This window comes from Hyla sarda, chromosome 13, assembly GCF_029499605.1.
Source record: "Hyla sarda isolate aHylSar1 chromosome 13, aHylSar1.hap1, whole genome shotgun sequence".
NCBI lineage: Eukaryota > Metazoa > Chordata > Amphibia > Anura > Hylidae > Hyla > Hyla sarda.
This window is the reverse complement of record NC_079201.1, coordinates 34,618,436-34,639,188: the sequence shown is the minus strand read 5'-3', so window position 1 is coordinate 34,639,188 and position 20,753 is coordinate 34,618,436. Positions and strand designations below refer to the sequence as shown.

General features: G+C 42.6%; 2 protein-coding genes across 7 annotated transcripts in view; one reads left to right on the top strand and one right to left on the bottom strand.

Annotated features, from left to right (window-relative positions):
- Nucleotides 1–5,896, bottom strand: part of RECQL5 (RecQ like helicase 5) — a 164,617-nt gene extending 158,721 nt beyond the window's left edge. For 2 of the 5 annotated variants that reach the window (XM_056550097.1, XM_056550102.1), the window contains exon 1: nt 5,738–5,896. In XM_056550097.1, coding sequence (XP_056406072.1) covers nt 5,738–5,757 — 20 coding nt within the window. In that variant the 5' untranslated portion in view covers nt 5,758–5,896. Of the gene's footprint in view, nt 1–5,694 lie in introns of all 5 variants that reach the window. The other 3 variants (XM_056550099.1, XM_056550100.1, XM_056550098.1) reach the window with 3 other exon arrangements.
- The window catches only part of SAP30BP (SAP30 binding protein), a 49,786-nt gene continuing 34,815 nt past the window's right edge, over nt 5,783–20,753 (top strand). The window contains exons 1-3 of one of the 2 annotated variants that reach the window (XM_056550103.1): nt 5,787–6,023; nt 14,031–14,134; nt 19,519–19,566. In XM_056550103.1, coding sequence (XP_056406078.1) covers nt 5,933–6,023; nt 14,031–14,134; nt 19,519–19,566 — 243 coding nt within the window. In that variant the 5' untranslated portion in view covers nt 5,787–5,932. Of the gene's footprint in view, nt 6,024–14,030; nt 14,135–19,518; nt 19,567–20,753 lie in introns of both variants that reach the window. The other variant, XM_056550104.1, reaches the window with a different exon arrangement.

The following is a 20,753-nucleotide window of genomic DNA, read 5'->3' as shown; positions in this document are numbered from 1 at the left end:
CCCCTAGTGGTCATTTCTTCAAAGGGGAAAATTAAATAGAAAGAAGCATATTTTTTAATAACATGCAATTGTAAAGTTATTCTGTATACATTAATCTATAATATATCAAACGTTTTTTTGATAAGAGGTACCCTTTAATAGCAACAGCAAAAAATGAAACATACACATACAGCGCAAAATGATTCCAGCACCCCCTCCATTTTATACAGAATATGTGCAGGTTCCCTTTTAATTTAATACATAAATATGTGAGGGTTCCCTTTTAATTTAATACATAAATATGTGAGGGTTCCCTTTTAATTTAATACATAAATATGTGAGGGTTCCCTTTTAATTTTATACCGAATATGTGAGGGTTCCCTTTTAATTTTATACCGAATATGTGAGGGTTCCCTTTTAATTTTATACCGAATATGTGAGGGTTCCCTTTTAATTTTATACCGAATATGTGAGGGTTCCCTTTTAATTTTATACCGAATATGTGAGGGTTCCCTTTTAATTTTATACCGAATATGTGAGGGTTCCCTTTTAATTTTATACCGAATATGTGAGGGTTCCCTTTTAATTTTATACCGAATATGTGAGGGTTCCCTTTTAATTTTATACAGAATATGTGAGGGTTCCCTTTTAATTTTATACAGAATATGTGAGGGTTCCCTTTTAATTTTATACAGAATATGTGAGGGTTCCCTTTTAATTTTATACAGAATATGTGAAGGTTCCCTTTTAATTTTATACAGAATATGTGAGGGTTCCCTTTTAATTTTATACAGAATATGTGAAGGTTCCCTTTTAATTGTAAAGCTTGGTTGTCATTGCTCACGGAGGACATCACTAGGACCAAGCAGGCTATTTCTGAATCAACCCATAAGAAATAGTGACATGGGATTGTCCCTCCCGCCACCCCCCAAAAGGGGTTATAGTCAGAAGGATCTTTGGAGCCCCTTATCGAGTTGGGCCCACCAGAGGATCAACTAAGGCAGTGTATCCCAATTAGGGTGCCTCCAGCTGTTGCAAAACTACAACTCACAGCATGCCCGGAGAGGCAAAGGCTGTCCGGGCATACTAGGAGTTTTAGTTTTGCAACAGCTGGAGGCACCCTGGTTGGAAAACAGTACTGTAGGACTCTGCAAACCCTGGTGCATAAAAAAAATTCTGAGAAAAAGTAATGGCATTGCCAATAGCAAACAGTCAGATTACAGCCCTTGCATCTTGTTTGAATATTTATTGTGTAATATTATAATGTCTGATATTTGTATACTCAAAATTGTTAAGTTTTGTGAAATTTGTTGGTTCCATATTAAGATTGTTTATTAAATAAAAATTATTATTCCACAGTAGTTTTAAAAAGGAAAAATGCGATAAGGTGGGGGTGGTCTTTTTGGGTTATGATAGCATGTTTAATTTTGTGTTATTTTTATACAATTAGCCACAGAAATATCTAACAAATCTGCCACATATCCATATACCAGGGGTTGGTAAAGGTGTCAAGTAGATAGGTATTCAACGGTAGTGCAATATAATGCATACATACACACTGATGCTCCTTCCTACAGATTAAATCATTAAAAAATAGCGAGAACTGTATGGTATAGATTTTGTGAATTACGACCAACTACCAGTTGTTACTATACTAAATGAGTGTGAGACCTGGCAGCCATAAGGAACTACATGTGACTATGCAGCCACAAAGGATTATAGGTGACCTGGAAGTTATAATGAATTATAGATGACCCAGCAGACATAATGGGTTATAGGTGACCAGGCAGCCATAAGGGGCTATACGTGACCCGGAAGCTATAAGGGGTTATACGTGACCCGGAAGCCATAAGGGGTTATACGTGACCCGGCAGCTATAAGGGGTTATACGTGACCTGAAAGCCATTACAGGTAACCTGGCAGCCGTAAGAGATTATTGCTGAACTGGCAGCCATAAGGGGTTATTGGTGACTTGGCAACCATATGGGGCTATTGATGACCAAACAGCCATAAAGGATTACAGGGGATCCGGCAGCCATAAGGGATTACATGTGACCTGGCAGCCATAAGGGTGTACATGTGACCTGGCAGCCATAAGGGTGTACATGTGACCTGGCAGCCATAAAGGATTACAAGTAACCTGGCAGCCATAAGGGTGTACATGTGACCTGGCAGCCATAAGGGATTACATGTGACCTGGCAGCCATAAGGGATTACATGTGACCTGGCAGCCATAAGGGATTACATGTGACCTGGCAGCCATAAGGGATTACATGTGACCTGGCAGCCATAAGGGATTACATGTGACCTGGCAGCCATAAGGGATTACATGTGACCTGGCAGCCATAAGGGATTACATGTGACCTGGCAGCCATAAGGGATTACATGTGACCTGGCAGCCATAAAGGATTACAAGTAACCTGCCAGCCATAAGGGATTACATGTGACCTGGCAGCCATAAGGGATTACATGTGACCTGGCAGCCATAAAGGATTACAAGTGACCTGGCAGCCATAAGGGTGTACATGTGACCTGGCAGCCATAAGGGATTACATGTGACCTGGCAGCCATAAGGGATTACATGTGACCTGGCAGCCATAAGGGATTACATGTGACCTGGCAGCCATAAGGGATTACATGTGACCTGGCAGCCATAAGGGATTACATGTGACCTGGCAGCCATAAAGGATTACAAGTAACCTGGCAGCCATAAGGGTGTACATGTGACCTGGCAGCCATAAGGGTGTACATGTGACCTGGCAGCCATAAGGGATTACATGTGACCTGGCAGCCATAAGGGATTACATGTGACCTGGCAGCCATAAGGGATTACATGTGACCTGGCAGCCATAAGGGATTACATGTGACCTGGCAGCCATAAGGGATTACATGTGACCTGGCAGCCATAAGGGATTACATGTGACCTGGCAGCCATAAGGGATTACATGTGACCTGGCAGCCATAAGGGATTACATGTGACCTGGCAGCCATAAGGGATTACATGTGACCTGGCAGCCATAAGGGATTACATGTGACCTGGCAGCCATAAGGGATTACATGTGACCTGGCAGCCATAAAGGATTACATGTGACCTGGCAGCCATAAAGGATTACATGATGTAACCTGGCAGCCATAAGGGTGTACATGTAACCTGTCAGCCATAAGGGATTACATGTGACCTGTCAGCCATAAGGGATTACATGTGACCTGTCAGCCATAAGGGATTACATGTGACCTGTCAGCCATAAGGGATTACATGTGACCTGTCAGCCATAAGGGATTACATGTGACCTGTCAGCCATAAGGGATTACATGTGACCTGTCAGCCATAAGGGATTACATGTGACCTGTCAGCCATAAGGGATTACATGTGACCTGTCAGCCATAAGGGATTACATGTGACCTGTCAGCCATAAGGGATTACATGTGACCTGTCAGCCATAAGGGATTACATGTGACCTGTCAGCCATAAGGGATTACATGTGACCTGTCAGCCATAAGGGATTACATGTGACCTGTCAGCCATAAGGGATTACATGTGACCTGTCAGCCATAAGGGATTACATGTGACCTGTCAGCCATAAGGGATTACATTTGACCTGTCAGCCATAAGGGATTACATGTGACCTGTCAGCCATAAGGGATTACATGTGACCTGTCAGCCATAAGGGATTACATGTGACCTGTCAGCCATAAGGGATTACATGTGACCTGTCAGCCATAAGGGATTACATGTGACCTGTCAGCCATAAGGGATTACATGTGACCTGTCAGCCATAAGGGATTACATGTGACCTGTCAGCCATAAGGGATTACATGTGACCTGTCAGCCATAAGGGATTACATGTGACCTGTCAGCCATAAGGGATTACATGTGACCTGTCAGCCATAAGGGATTACATGTGACCTGTCAGCCATAAGGGATTACATGTGACCTGTCAGCCATAAGGGATTACATGTGACCTGTCAGCCATAAGGGATTACATGTGACCTGTCAGCCATAAGGGATTACATGTGACCTGTCAGCCATAAGGGATTACATGTGACCTGTCAGCCATAAGGGATTACATGTGACCTGTCAGCCATAAGGGATTACATGTGACCTGGCAGCCATAAGGGATTACATGTGACCTGGCAGCCATAAGGGATTACATGTAACCTGGCAGCCATAAAGGATTACATGTAACCTGGCAGCCATAAAGGATTACATGTAACCTGGCAGCCATAAAGGATTACATGTGACCTGGCAGCCATAAAGGATTACATGTGACCTGGCAGCCATAAGGGATTACATGTGACCTGGCAGCCATAAGGGATTACATGTGACCTGGCAGCCATAAGGGATTACATGTGACCTGGCAGCCATAAGGGATTACATGTGACCTGGCAGCCATAAGGGATTACATGTGACCTGGCAGCCATAAGGGATTACATGTTACCTGGCAGCCATAAGGGATTACATGTAACCTGGCAGCCATAAGGGATTACATGTAACCTGGCAGCCATAAGGGATTACATGTAACCTGGCAGCCATAAGGGATTACATGTAACCTGGCAGCCATAAGGGATTACATGTAACCTGGCAGCCATAAAGGATTACATGTGACCTGGCAGCCATAAGGGATTACATGTGACCTGGCAGCCATAAGGGATTACATGTGACCTGGCAGCCATAAGGGATTACATGTGACCTGGCAGCCATAAGGGATTACATGTGACCTGGCAGCCATAAGGGATTACATGTGACCTGGCAGCCATAAGGGATTACATGTGACCTGGCAGCCATAAGGGATTACATGTGACCTGGCAGCCATAAGGGATTACATGTGACCTGGCAGCCATAAGGGATTACATGTAACCTGGCAGCCATAAGGGATTACATGTAACCTGGCAGCCATAAGGGATTACATGTAACCTGGCAGCCATAAGGGATTACATGTAACCTGGCAGCCATAAGGGATTACATGTAACCTGGCAGCCATAAGGGATTACATGTAACCTGGCAGCCATAAGGGATTACATGTAACCTGGCAGCCATAAGGGATTACATGTAACCTGGCAGCCATAAGGGATTACATGTAACCTGGCAGCCATAAAAGACTACATGTAACCTGGCAGCCATAAGGGATTACATGTAACCTGGCAGCCATAAGGGATTACATGTAACCTGGCAGCCATAAGGGATTACATGTAACCTGGCAGCCATAAAGGACTACATGTAACCTGGCAGCCATAAGGGACTACATGTAACCTGGCAGCCATAAGGGACTACATGTGACCTGGCAGCCATAAGGGACTACATGTGACCTGGCAGCCATAAGGGACTACATGTGACCTGGCAGCCATAAGAGATTACATGTGACCTGGCAGCCATAAGGTATTATATGTGACCTGGCAGCCATAATGGATTACATGTGACCTGGCAGCCATAAGGGATTATATGTGACCTGGCAGCCATAAGGGATTACATGTGACCTGGCAGCCATAAGGGATTATATGTGACCTGGCAGCCATAAAGGGATTATAACTATGAGGTATGTCTGCCCGGTATTTCAGGCCTAATGAATGAGCACACTCAGTAACCAATCAGATTTGAGCTTTCATTTCCCCCAGCAGGTGAAATAATATACGCTGTAATCTGATTGGTTGCTCTGCTCCAGCTGTTCCCCCACACGACCCCAGTCCGCAGCATGGCTGCCATCCGCCAGTACATACAGCTGTAAGCCCCGGCTCCGCGGATTACACCAGCATTACCCACGGGTCACGTCCCCAGGACATCAGTCCGAGCACTAACAATTCAGCCGAGCTTCACCATCTCCCGCAAACTTCCTCTCAACTTCCGCCGGTCCCGGCGCACACTGATGATGTCAGCAGACCTGGGCATGGTTACCATGGTGATTACGTCTCACCTTCCTTCCGGGCCCAGGAGAACGTCACGGCGACGACAATAGTAATGGCGGCGAATAGGAAGAATGTGCTGTCCTCTCTGGCCGTGTATGCCGGGGACTCGGAGCCGGAGCCGGATAGTGAAGGGGAGGTGGACGGTGAGACGCAGGGCCCGGGAGTGGGAATAATGGCGGGAGCCGATGTATAGAGGAGAGATGGTGATTCGTGTGTGTGTTACTTATATGTCCACTTAAAATATAGGATAGTTAATTTAACCCTTCACTACCCCCATTCGTGTGGGTCGGGTTTTTGTTTAAAGTCCCATGCAAATCAATGGGAAATGTATGTTCCCACATAACTTCCGTACGGCTGGAGATATTTCAGTAATACCTGGTATTACAGGTCGGGATTGGAGGTCAGGATATGAGGACGGGATATGGGGTTGTGATATGACAACAATATATGAGGACGGGATATGAAGTCAAAAGCTTCCTCCGTTCCAAACGGGCATGCTGGGTGTTGTAGTTTTGCAACATCTGGAGGTCCGCAGGTTGTAGACCACTGTTAGAGAAAGTTGTACTCACATGTCCCCGTCGCTCCGGATCATCACCGCTGCCCGGGATGTCGCCGTCCATCGCTGTCGCCGCGTCCCCGACGCTCCGGCAAGGCCTCTGCTTGCCCGGCAACCGCGCTCTCCGTCGCCACCATCACGTCGCTACACACACCGCTCCTCTTGGATGATGGGACGGCGTGCGCAGCGACGTGATGACGACGATGGAGAGCGCAGAGGATCCTGAAGAGGACACGCCGGAGCCCCGAGGACAGGTAAGAGACATCACCGGAGCTCACGGGGCACCGTAAACTGCTATCTGGTGGTAGCTGAAGCAGTTAGCGCTGCCGGATAGCTGTTTATGCGATGGCCCCGACATACAAAAGCATCGTATGTTGATGCTGCCTCTGAGAGGCCATCGCATGTTGAAATTATCGTATGTCGGGGCCATCGTAGGTCAAGGGGTCACTGTGTATGTGTGTATATATAAGGATACACTGGCGAATGTCTCAATTTTAACATCAGTGTTGAGGGATAGCCAATGTATTGTTTACATCTACCACAGTAGTGCACCCATATTCTTGTATTGTATTCTAATTGTTACATATCCACACCGTTTATCTGGTGTAGGATTCTATTGTGGCACTTGTAGTCCGCTGCAGGCATCCTCCATTGTATGCATTTTTATGCTGGGGATCGCCCTTGGCAACGGACTACAAGGGCAGGATCTGCTCCCCCAGTATAAATGCACAACCGCATTTGGGGTTGAGCACTTCCAGCCATTTGAGACCACGTTTTTTGTTGTTTGTTTATATATATATATATATATATATATATATATATATATATATATATATATTAGGGATCGACCAATATGGTTTTTTTAGGGCCGATACTGATAATCGGTGGAGGTTAGGGCCGATAACTTATACCGATATTCCGGTATAAGTTATCGGCTATTTATCCCCCCCGCGACACCGCTGCAGATCATTCATACCGGTATACCGCCCAGCACTACAGTGGGGGGTGCGACGGGGCGGTCGCGGTGCGGCGGGTCGGGGGGGGTGGTCGCGGGGGGCGGGGCATTATCGGCTTATCGGCAAGGTAATTGCCGATACCGATAATGCCCAAAAGCGTGATTATCGGCCGATACCAATAATCAGTCAATCCCTAATATATATATAGGGAGGGGGGGAGAACCGAAATGGGGGGGGGGGGGGGGGGGAGAACCGAAATGTAAAAAAAAAAAAAAAAAAAAAAAAAAAAGAGGACTTTGAGTCCTGGGTGGGTGCTCAGCTTCAACGGGTTCAAACTCCAAAACCCTCCATCAGCATAGTCCAAACAAGGAAGCTGCACTCCAAAGTACGAGAAAGTAAGTGGCTTTATTCACCCATCAAGTAAATGCGACGTTTCGGCCTCACCGTGAGGTCTTTCTCAAGGCTTGAGAAAGGCCCCATGGTGAGGCTGAAACGTCGCATTTACTTGATGGCTGAATAAAGCCACTTATTTATTTATTTTTTATCGATTATTGCCCCAAAGGAAGTAAACCAGGCACTGCTCTGCGTGCTCACTAACCCTGGAAATTGGCTCCTGATAGCTATGGTTTAAATTTCAGCTAGCTGTGTTCTTGGGTGCAGACTTCTAAAGCGCATTGGGCGTAAAGTATGTATCATGTAGAAAGAAGAAATGATGTCTCACTCACCCGAACAAATCTTCAGCGTGATGACAACTTTTATTCCAGCATAGCTATTGCAGATAACTGGAATACAATTCCGTAGCGGGGAGTGAGCGCCGGCAAGGCTCTCAGACGCGGGGCATACCACTGCTTGGCTACTAGTTTCGCGTCACTACGGATGCTTCTTCCGGCCAAGGTACACTCCTCTCTCAGGTGGTGAGTGTCTTTCATATCTGATGGTAGCCATGTAAACTAGACATAACGCAACTCAAAAATATAGTGTGAACTATCACCAAAAAAATATATATAAAAAGACACGTATAAAATACATAGATGTCAGCATATAATAAAACCATATGAGATAGCTAATGACTCACAAGAAGGAAGACAACTCATTTCTTTCATTTAGTCCCAGTGGGCCTGTAGCATTCAGCCTAATTATCCAGAGGGCTTCTCCACTTGGGGCTTCTGTCATTCTTATGGGCAACGAACCGTGGGGCGCCCTTGCCTGTTTGGAGAGAATACAGATGTTCTCTAATGCGTATATGTAGTTTTCTTTTTGTTTTGCCAATGTAAAAGAAATTACAGGGGCAAATCATACAATACACGATATGAGTAGACTTGCATCAATTGGTTAACAAAAATATTAGTTCCTCCTAGAATAAAATTTTCTTTTGCCAGATTTAACTGGCAGAAATGACAGTTTCTACATGGGAAATTACCTTTCAGTTCTATACTATGCAACCAGTTTATTCTTTTTCTTGCCTAGATTTTTTTTCTCCTATCGTAGTGGATTTTCTAAAAGTAATTATTAGGTTTTTCCTTTGTAATTTCTCCCAAATCAGCATCTTGTGCAAAAAAAAATACCAATTATCTAGAATACTTTTTCTGATAATATGATTTATGGGAGAATTGGCAAAGGAAAAAACTAAATGCTTATCATTGTTAGTTGTTGCAGGATGTTTCCGTTGTTGATATTTAGGTCTTAGTAGTTCTTCTCTCGTCCTGCTTTGTCTAAAATTGCTGTAGAAAAGCCTCTTCCTTTAAGTCGTGAAATTAAATCTTCTGCTTGGTCGTGGAATACAGTTTGATCACTATTCACTCTTTTTAGTCTGAGAAGTTGGCTATAAGGGATATTATCTTTAACCCCTTAACGACAATGGACATAAATGTATGTCAGGATGACGTGGTACTTAACGCACCATGACGTACATTTACAGCAATTTTAGACAAAGCAGTACAGAAAACACAGAGCAGGACAAGAGAAGAACTACTAAGACCTAAATATCAACAACGGAAACATCCTGCAACAAGTAACAATGATAAGCTTTTCTTTTTTCCTTTGCTAATTCTCCCATAAATCATATCATAAGAAAAACTATTCTAGATAATTGGTATTTTTTTTGCACAAGATGCTGATTTGGGAGAAAATACAGAGGAAAAACCTAATAATTACCTTTAAAAAATCCACTACGATAGGAGATGTTCTAAAAAGAAAAAACAAAAAATCCAGGCAAGAAAAAGAATAAACTGGTTACATAGTATAGAACTGAAAGGCAATTTCACATGTAGAAATTGTAATTTCTGCCGGTTAAATCTGGCAAAACAAAATTTTAGTCTAGGAGGAACTAATATTTTTGTTTACCGATTGATCACATGCAAGTCTACTCATATCATGTGTGTGTGTGTGTGTATATATATATATATATATATAATTATTATTTATTTTTTTGGTGATAGTTCACACTATATTTTTGAGTTGCGTTTTGTCTAGTTTACATAGCTACCATCAGATATTAAAGTGCACCTTGGCCGGATGAAGCTACCGTAGTGATGCGAAACTAGTAGGCAGTGGTATGCCCCCGCTTCGGAATTTTTTTCCCGTTATCTGCAATAGCTATGCTGAAATAGAAGTTTTCATCACGCTGAAGATTTGTTTGGGTGAGTGCGGCTTCATTTCTTCTTTCTACATGATAACTTACTCATTTTGTGATAAAATAAGTGATGTCATTAAAAGAACAACTAGTGACACAAAAAACAATCCCTCATATCGGTCTGTAGGTGGTAAAATTGAAAGCGTCATGGCTATTAGAAGGCGAGAAGGAAAAAACGAAAGTGCAAAAATTAATCCCTGCGTCCTTCCCTCAGAGCTGAGCCGCGCGGCTAAAAGTGAAAGTGAAAGTTCCCGACTAGCTCAGTCGGGCTGTTCGGGATAGCCGCGGCTAATCGCGGCATCCCGAACAGCTGACAGGACAGTGGGAGGGCCCCTTCCTGCCTCCTCGCTGTCCGATCGCCGAATGACTGCTCAGTGCCTGAGATCCAGGCATGAGCAGTCATGCGGCAGAATCGTTGATCACTGGTTTCTTATGAGAAACCAGTGATCAACATAGAAGATCAGTGTGTGCAGTGTTATAGGTCCCTATGGGACCTATAACACTGCAAAAAAAAAGTGAATAAAGATCATTTAACTCCTCCCCCTATTAAAAGTTTGAATCACCCCCCTTTTCCAATAAAAAAAAAAAACACAGTGTAAATAAAAATAAACATATGTGGTATCACCGCGTGCGGAAATGTCAGAATTATAAAAAATATATCATTAATTAAACCGCTCGGTCAATGGCGTGCGCGCAAAAAAATTCCAAAGTCCAAAATAGTGCATTTTTGGTCACTTTTTATATCATTTAAAAATGAATAAAAAGTGATCAATAAGTCTTATCAATGCAAAAATGGTACCGTTAAAAAACTTCAGATCACGGCGCAAAAAATGAGCGCTCATACCGCCCCATACACGGAAAAATAAAAAAGTTATAGGGGTCAGAAGATGACAATTTTAAACGTATTAATTTTCCTGCATGTAGTTATGATTTTTTCCAGAAGTCCGACAAAATCAAACCTATATAAGTAGGGTATCATTTTAATTGTATGGACCTACAGAATACATATCAGGTGTCATTTTTACCGAAAAATGTACTACGTAGAACTGGAAGCCCCCAAAAGTTACAAAACAGCGTTTTTTTTTTCAATTTTGTCGCACAATGATTTTTTTTCCCGCTTCACCATAGATTTTTGGGCAAAATGACTGACGTCATTACAAAGTAGAATTGGTGGCGCAAAAAATAAGCCATCATATGGATTTTTAGGTGTAAATTTGAAAGAGTTATGATTTTTTAAAGGCAAGGAGCAAAAAACGAAAATGCAAAAACGGAAAAACCTCCGGTCCTTAAGGGGTTAAATGAACACTCGTGTTAAAAAAACGTATCCCCCTATCTACAGTTTTATCCAGAAGTACAACTACATTTAGTCTGGGTAACATAAACAGGTTTTCTATTTGACTAATTTACCTCATCTGGTTGAAATTATATGAGCAGAAGTGGCTTTCTTTAAAGGAGAACTCCAGCAAAAATGTTTATCTTGCACTATGTTACTATATATTGCATTATATTGAACTACACCGAGCATAGTGACACACGTTTCATATAGGGATCCCACTGTGTTTCTCTATTTCCCCATAGGGATTAGGTTTTCTTAAAGCTTTAGTTTTCTTATGTGCTTTTATGCCTATATGTATTTGATATATTGTGTTTGATTTAATTTTGTCCTATGTCTGCTTTATTTCTCTTTTGTATGCTACTTAGGCGTGAGGCTTTATGGGGCAAGATTAGTGATTTTTAGGGCTCTTCCACTGCGAACATTCAGCTTGCTGAGTACGTCTTGCAGCAGATGGCACACGTCCGTGTGGTCCAACACCATTGATTTCTGTGGTGCCTGCTGCAAGTGGAATTCCGCCGGCTAAACATCTTCAGTGTGGATAAGCCTTTAGCGTTCCCAGCTATGCATATTCTACTAGAGGCTATGCTGGGTTAGTTTTCTGACAAACATATCAGTTCGTTTTGCGATACTAAAAAATACATTGTCTGCACTTTTCAATACAATACTATAAAAAGGACCCAATGTAGTTTCTAGTTGACAGTGCATGACCTTTTAAACTCAATGGGTCCGCTGACACCTTGCTGATGTTTACTTGGAGTATATGGGGGATAAATCGTGATCCTAGCCTTACGCATGCAAGTCTGATTTTTGTTAGGAAAGTGCATCCTACCTATTGGTAGTTTTACCACAAAATGAGTAGTATCTTGGTGCAGTCACACACACACATTTATATACAGTCATGGCCGTAAATGTTGGCACCCCTGAAATTTTTCTAGAAAATGAAGTATTTCTCACAGAAAAGGATTGCAGTAACAAATATTTTGCTATACACGTGTTTATTCCCTTTTTGTGTATTGGAACTAAACAAAAAAATTGAGGTAAAAAAGCAAATTGGACATAATGTCACACCAAACTCCAGAAATGGGCTGGACAAAATTATTGGCACCCTTAACTTAATATTTGGCTGTACACCCTTTGGAAAAAATATCTGAAATCAGTCACTTCCTATAACAATCAATAAGCTTCTTACACCTCTCAGCCGGAATGTTGGCCCACTCTTCCTTTGCAAACTGCTCCAGGTCTCTCTTATTGGAAGGGCGCCTTTTCCCAACAGCAATTTTAAGATCTCTCCACAGGTGTTCAATGGGATTTAGCTCTGGACTAAATGCTGGCCACTTCAGAACTCTCCAGCGCTTTGTTGCCATCCATTTTTGGGTGCTTTTTGACGTATGTTTGGGGTCATTGTCCTGCTAGAAGACCCAAGATCTCGGACGCAAACCCAGCTTTCTGACACTGGGCTGTACAGTGCGACCCAAAATGTGTTTGTAATCCTCAGATTTCATGATGCATTGCACACATTCAAGGCACTTAGTGCCAGATGCAGCAAAACAACCCCAAAACATCATTGAACCTCCCCCATATTTCACTGTAGGTACTGTGTTCTTTTCTTTGTAGGCCTCATTCTGTTTTTGGTAAACAGTAGAATGATGTGCTTGTACTCAAGTTAATTTTGGCAAAATGTAGTCTTGCTTTTTTATGTCTCTGTGTCAGCAGTGGGGTCCTCCTGGGTCTCCTGCCATAGTGTTTCATTTAAATGTCAACGGATAGTTCGCCCTGACACTGATGCTCCCTGAGCCTGCAGGACAGCTTGAATATCTTTGGAACTTGTTTGGGGCTGCTTATCCACCATCCGTACTATCCTGTGTTGACACCTTTCATCAATTTTTCTCTTCCGTCCACACCCAGTGAGATTAGCTACAGTGCCATGGGTTGCAAACTTCTTGATAATATTGTGCACTGTGGACAAAGGCAAATCTAGATCTCTGGAGATGGACTTGTAATCTTGAGATTGTTGATATATTTCCACAATGTTGGTTCTCAAGTCCTCAGACAGTTCTCTTCTCCTCTTTATGTTGTTCATGCTTAGTATGGCACTTCTCTCCTTTTTATCTGCTTTCAGGTGTGATTTTTATATTGCTCACACCTGTTACTTGCCCCAGATGAGTTTGTTTCAAGCATGTGATGCTCCTTTAATCTTATTTTTCCACAATTTTGAAAGGGTGCCAATAATTTTGTCCAGCCCATTTTTGGAGTTTGGTGTGACATTATGTCCAATTAGCTTTTTTTCCTCCCTTTTTTGGTTTAGTTCCAATACACACAAAGAGAATAAATACAAAACATGTGTTACCGCAATCCTTTTCTGTGAGAAATACTTCATTTTCTAGAAAAATTTCAGGGGTGCCGACATTTTACGGCCATGACTGTATATATAATCACTTGGAAACATTTTTTAAAGTTTTTTTGGGCACACTATGACAACGAAGATCTCAGTCGTAATGTGTGCAAACAATAGTGTGCAGTTACCACAAAATATTTGGCAACCAATGGTAAATTCCCCCCCTTTCTGTCCTCTTGGTGTCGTGGGAAGGATTTAATATACCTGGTTATGCAAGATGGTATGATAACTTCTTTAGAGGTCTGTCCTTTGAAACCTCTAGTTCTCTCTTGCAGAGGAAAATGGTGGGCTGGTGTCCAGGTCATATGGACAGGAAAACTTGTCCCGGTTGGAAGAAGATGGATCCAACAAAGAGGATGATGAGTCAAGCCAACATTCTGTAAGTACTTTAGGGTGAGGAGTTCAGACTGAAGACCATCCTGCAGTCTCCAATGTAACCAATCAGCTGGTATTTGCCAATAGTTTGATGTATCTAAAAGTTGTTCTTCAGCTGCATCATCATCGTTGTTGGTGCATGACCTAGTGAATCTTGGTAACCCTAACACCAGCCAAACCGTTGTATGTAAACTCATAAATGTGTCAAAAAACAAACTGGGTACAGTTCTCAAGTACTCTCTAGTTTGGATATCTGGTGGTTCAGAGCAGGGGAGGGGGTGAGAGAGACAAAGAGTGAAATAGGATAGTTCTAGGAAGAAATAAGATAAGATAGTCCGTTGAGATTAAAAATGGAGTGTCTTTATTGGGATATATTACATATTAAAAAATTTATACCTGCTGTGTTTTTAATAAAGTATAGTGCAGGGCCCCTTGCCGATCTCCTCTGTAAAAGTATAGAATAATGCTGAAATTTATAAAAACACAATAAAAAAATCACTGTAACATTTACAATAAAAGAAAACTTAAAATGGGTTTTTGTACCCCCTCACAATAAAAACAAATGTGGCAATATAGTCTCTGTAGTGAGCGCTCTTCACTCTAGTTGTAATCAAAAGTAAAAAAATTATATACAGGTTATATGTTTTCCAAAGCTGTTCCTGTACACTTTTGTGGCTACTATGTAGCTTAAAGGGGTTTTCCGTCCTTAGGCATCTTATCCCCTACCCGAAGAATGTCTGATCGCAGGGGTCCTGCCGCTGGGTAGACATGAATGAAGTGGTGCGTGGCGTGACATCGCGTCTCCATCTCAGGAGCAGAGCTCGGCACAGAATGCCGGGTGTTGCACGAGGATCGCGCTGGGTCCCTGCAGTCAGACGTCTTATCTCCTATCCTTTTGGATAGGGAATAAGATGTCTAAGGCCGGAATACCCCTTTAAACTATAAAACAGAGTAGCTGGTTGCTACATTGCAGCTGAATGTCTCTCATGTCATGTGGGAAAGGATGGAACTGCTGTGCAGTGGTAGATACAAGAGATGATCTCCATTCCTCCTGGGGAAAAAGGAATAATGCAAGTACAGTAATAGGTGGCTGCTGTACGGCTCGTTATAGGCCAATGTCCTGTGTGTGTTTGGGTGACCTGTGGAGAGAACAGTGGTCTGTGACCCGCTCACCCAATCTAAGTCTTTGCAGTCTTTCCTGGTTCCTGTCAACTCCACCATCTGCAGCACTTTTAGTTGGTTTTCACTAAGGCAAGACCGTCTCTCACATCAAGCGCGCGAGTATGGTCAGGGGATCCACAAGATATCCACGTGTATAGGACAGCGCGTTTTGATCAGGAAAATATGTGCTCATTTTGAATAGTAGCCACCAGTTGAGAGCGCAGATGTCATAGCATCAGTCTCTTTACAAATTGTGCCACATCGTGATGCCACTACTTGGGGGGATAACATAGTAAGCTACATGGCTAGACTCGTTTCTGGAGGCTTCTTTTTTTTTTTCTCCAGTAGTTTGATTAGAGCTGGGCGGTATGACCAAATATGTGTATCACAGTATTTTTGTAACTTATGGCGGTTCCACGGTATATAACGGTATTTCGGCTTCTTACATGACAGGGAGCTCAGCCTATCACTGGCCGGGGCGGGACATCGCTCCGGCCGTTGATAGGCTGACAGCTGTCCTACGTTCCAGTCCCCAGCGTAAGGCCGACGTAGCTAAGTTAAAGTTTTATTTTCTTTATCTTTTGTAGCCCGGGCATAGGGATACAGCGTACAGCAGTGGTCTCCAACCTGCGGACCTCCAGCTGTTGCAAAACTACAACTTCCAGCATGCCCGGACAGCCGTTGGCTGTCCGGGCATGCTGGGAGTTGTAGTTTTGCAACAGCTGGAGGTCCGCAGGTTGGAGACCAACTGGCGTACAGTGAGTTCCAGCGCCGACGGACCCCAACAAAGAGGAGGGCAGTGTTTGCGGGTGACATATGTGAGTAGCACCCCACTGAGCTGATAATTGGGGGGGGGGAGCAGAACAACGCTGGTGGATCACATGATTTGGTGGGGGGGGAGTAGAACAGCGCTGGCGGGTCACGTATGATTAGTTCCCGGATGTGGGGACGGCGCTGTGCTGGGCTGATAATTCATTCCCAACGGGGAGGGGCCCAACCGGTATTGCGGTATGGGAAAAATTCATATCGTGCAGCACAAAAATTTCGGTATTCGGTATGAACCGGTATACCGCCCAGCCCTAAGTTGGATAAAGGTGAAAGGAGAGCCTGCCCCTCTTAACCAACATATATCCCAACTAGAGAGTACTTGAGGACTGCACCCATTCTGTGTTTTTTTTTTTGTATATTTACCTGTTCAGGCACTTTGGTTATTTAGAGCCCCACCGTTAACCTTAGTTTCCTCCCACCAAATAGTCTATTTTTGGTAAGCTGCACACCTTTTCATTGTTTGCATAATAAATGTGTCATCTAGTCTTCAGAGTGACATCCCCAGTGTTTGTGCCGTATGTGAACTATAAACTGCATTATTTAGCATGACCAATAGTCAAAAATCTGGTAGAAGTGCCATGTGATCAGTTTTTACATGTTCCTGATGTGTTATATACAGTACTTTAAAGTGTACCTGTCAGATCCAACATAAAAATAATTTTATTTAAATATATCACTCAGTACCTAATCCTGACCATGTACGTCAAATTTTTGTGTGTCTAGCACCTTTATTTATTTTTTTATTACACTTTTAATTTAGCTGACTGGTCTGACTTCCTCTCAAAGTGAGGGGGCATGGCCTCACTGTGCAGGTCTCCGCCCCCTCCCTCAGTATGCTGCCTGCTCACATCTCCCCTAGCATTAGCAAAACTACAATTCACAGCTTGTCCTCACTGACAGCAGCGGGACACAAGCTGACAGTCGGAGGATTTTTCCTCCAGTTCTGAGCCCTGCGCTCACAGCTGTCAATCAAGGAAGTGTGTCCATAACATAGGTGATGATGCATGGACACAGCAGGACTAGTATGTGTCCAAGCAGGCGGGGGGGGGGGCGCAGTTGTTTGGCTTTTTCAGTATGAAATACTGAACATTTTCTAATGAAAGCAATTGCTAAACCTTTTGCATGCTTTACAACATATCAAACGTTTTAGTATCTCACAGTGTCCATTTAAATATTTAGCGTCCATCATATATCTTGAAGGAGTTTACTAAGGACATATTTTGTTGCAGGAAACTCAGCTTTCTGCTGATGAATGGTCAGGAGGTAAAAGAAGGGAACAGCCATTGGGTGATAGTATACTGCACGTGCAATGTGTCCATAAACTCTGTTACATCTGGCACTAAAATATAAAGCCTATTTGCATGCAGATTCAGAGTCTCATTGTCTTAAATGGGGGATCTGTCTCGGAAACCATGTTGGGTAGCCTGGGTAAAGATAAGCCGAATGGAGTGAGGCTACCCAGATCCAGAGCTGGTGTAATCCACAGGCATCATGTTATAGAACAGGAGGATCTGAGCAGACTGATATATAGTTTTTGGGAAAAGTTCCAGGATAATCTGTAATTTGCTCATATATCTGTTCATTGGGGCAGCTCTCTAGAAATGTAATCTTATGCACAAATAGCTGTCCACCAAGCTTGCTGCATATATGTGTGTGCTGTTTTATATATATATATATATATATAATATGTTTTGCTTAAACTTCTTGTATGTGTGAATCATTTAACACTTCCCTGTCTGATCCTTTTCTAAACCTGTTTGTTTGAAATATTTATTGAAATTCAGGTAAACAAACATTCAGTGGTCTACACATATCTGTAATGCAATAAGGATAGTCCCATTCTAGAGTAGAGAAAATAAAATTTGGATTTCGGGATATTGTAAATGTCAGCACTAGCCTGAAGACCCCCTTTGTAGGTTCACCACATCTCGGGTGCTGTTATTTACAGTCTGCATGTCTTGAATTCCCACTAAGGTATAGCCATAGGATTCACTTACAGTAGAGAGGGAAAGATGCTGTAAGTCTTATGGAACCTGCTTGCAGACAAAATCTCTGGACTTCAGCACTGTTGGGATTTCTCCCATGTTACACCCAACACACACCCATCTCTAGATCCTTAGCCTTTGTCATTGGTGTAAATTTGTATTGACAATTACCTCCACTTCCTTTTATTATGTAGCTAAATTGTAACTTGTAATTCACTACTAAAAAAATATAGTGGTGCGTCCAGTGTTTCTCTAGGGGTCCACATTGCATTGTGCCTGGATTCTTAGATAAAGGTCTCCTATGTAGTCCTGTTACTACCACCCACTCTTCTAGCCATACGGAATGTAATCCAACATTAGAAGTCAATGCATTTATTGCTCTACCCATAGAATGATTTTGTTATGACAGGAAATTAAGGTTGAATTGGATCATTTTATATTGAGACAATCAGATTTATGTAGTGTTATCTTCTAGCCCAATTTACATGGAAATATATTGTAAAGACACAAGGAATCAGATTACACTCTTATATTCTCTGACTAGAGATAGGATTGGGCCTGTGACTCGTCTGAGGGCTCATCCCCATTTTTATCAAATAGTTGCCATCCAGTGTGCAGGTACTGGATGTAAAAAGGGGGCATGCAGATTTTTTGATCTGGTGCCACTGCTGCTGGATGGTCCTTATGTCCGGCACTATGCCTCATTCAGTCTATGGTGTAACAAATTGGACATCATATGCCAATAATCCAGCTTGTATCGCATTCCCAACTGGGATGGCTCTATGAACTATGTCTTACTAGGACCTCTCTTCTCTCCAAAATATAGGGGATGTAATGGTGTCAAGTGAATCCAGGTAACGTGTTGGCAAGTGCTGAGTTGTTGCTTTGTAATAAAGGAAACCGGACCTCCCTTATCCATATGCCCTCTAGAGCAGAGAGCCTTTAAAAGCAGCTCTAGTCATACTTCAAACCTGTCACTCCTAAGTTATAGTTGCCCGTAACATTCGCAGCAATAGCTGCTTCAGTATAACGAAAGGTTTTAAAACAAAGAATGTAAACTGTGTAACCCCTTACTGTTGGGACAGTTTTCTAGCCTAGCTTCATTGAGAATAATGGCACGCAGGTTGTACTCATTATCTATAAGAAAAAAAGCAAACTCCCCCCACTTTTCTTTCATTTTGATTATTATTATTTGTGAAGTCTTGATGAAAGGTGGCAGGACTCCATGTAAATTGGTGTGCGCCACGTTGAGCAGTACTTAGTGGTGCATCAGTATTAGAAATAAATATGGCCCGGAATGTCGGCATTACGTGTGAACTCCCATGTCCGCTGTCTATATCACAGCCCTTTCTTCCTCTCTGACTTCATAACTGGACTCCTGTTTCCTAAACACTGTAAATTCTTGTTTTTGTAGGAAGAGAACGATTCAGAGAATGAGAATCAGGATACTGATGAAACCAAGGTATTTTGGGAGAGGGTTAGATGGCATGGCTAACTTGTGTGTGTCCTCTGCCCTGCTAACACCCTTTCCTGTCTCCTACTAAGCAAGCTGCTCTTTTCTTATGTTTAGTATATGGATGTTCTTGTGAGATGAGGATTTCATGGCGTCGCTTGCCTGTCTATGCTATGTCTGTACAGTTAGTAGTTGTTTCTGTTTTTTCCTGATCTAGAAGTATTCTTTGTGCTGAATGATCTTTTCTTCCATGCTCCTGAAATGTCCTTGATATGTACAGCAGAATAGGGCAAGGCTGTTTTCTTCTTAATGCTAATGCATTGCTCCTTGTGTACAGCAAAATGATCTCCTAATGCTGCTGCATACAACAGCAAGGCCATAACTCTCCTCCTCCAGTCAGAATCGGATGTACGGCACATGTGACATAATCTCGTTGCTTGAATCTGATTAGAGGTATATTCACACAGTGCGGTTGTTCTCTGCTGGTTACCGTATGGCAATACATTTACAGCATGATTTTTACAGGTGAAAGGTGTTAAACATTGTTAAAGGGGTACTCTGCCTCTGGACATCTTATCCTCTATTCAAAGGATAAGATGTCTAGGGGCGGAGTACCCCTTTAAGTAATGTAAGCTGCAACATGCATAAACCACATCTCATGCTGTCCATAGTTGTTGGCTTTAAATTCTTTCACGTACACCTAGACCATGTTCACACGGTTATTTATTTCCGTGCAGAATATTTGCCCGGAAAATACGGGTGGACATTCCGCACGTTTGAAAGTTCCAGCAAGCGCTAGGACCGCTCGGAAAGGAGTTATAGACCGCAAAGCATTACTAAGCAGAAACGGCAGAAAGAATAGACATGACTATTCTTTCTGCAGATGCCGTAATCGGATTCTTTAGTCGTGTGCAAGGTGCAGCAGAATCCTGTTGGAATCAATTGAACTCTGCTGTAGCTGAATTTCAGCGTGGAATATTCCATCAGAATTCTGCGGTGTGAACATAGCCTTAATCAAAACCTTCAAGAAAACGGACTATTCCTACTATAGGAACATACGGACACTTCTAACATATGTGGACTTGGAGCCTGCACTATATTCTTTACCTGTGTTTCTTTTTGTTTTCTTTACTGTTTAGTTAAATTGAAAATTGTTACATAGATATGACAATGTAATATCTATTTAACTTTAATAA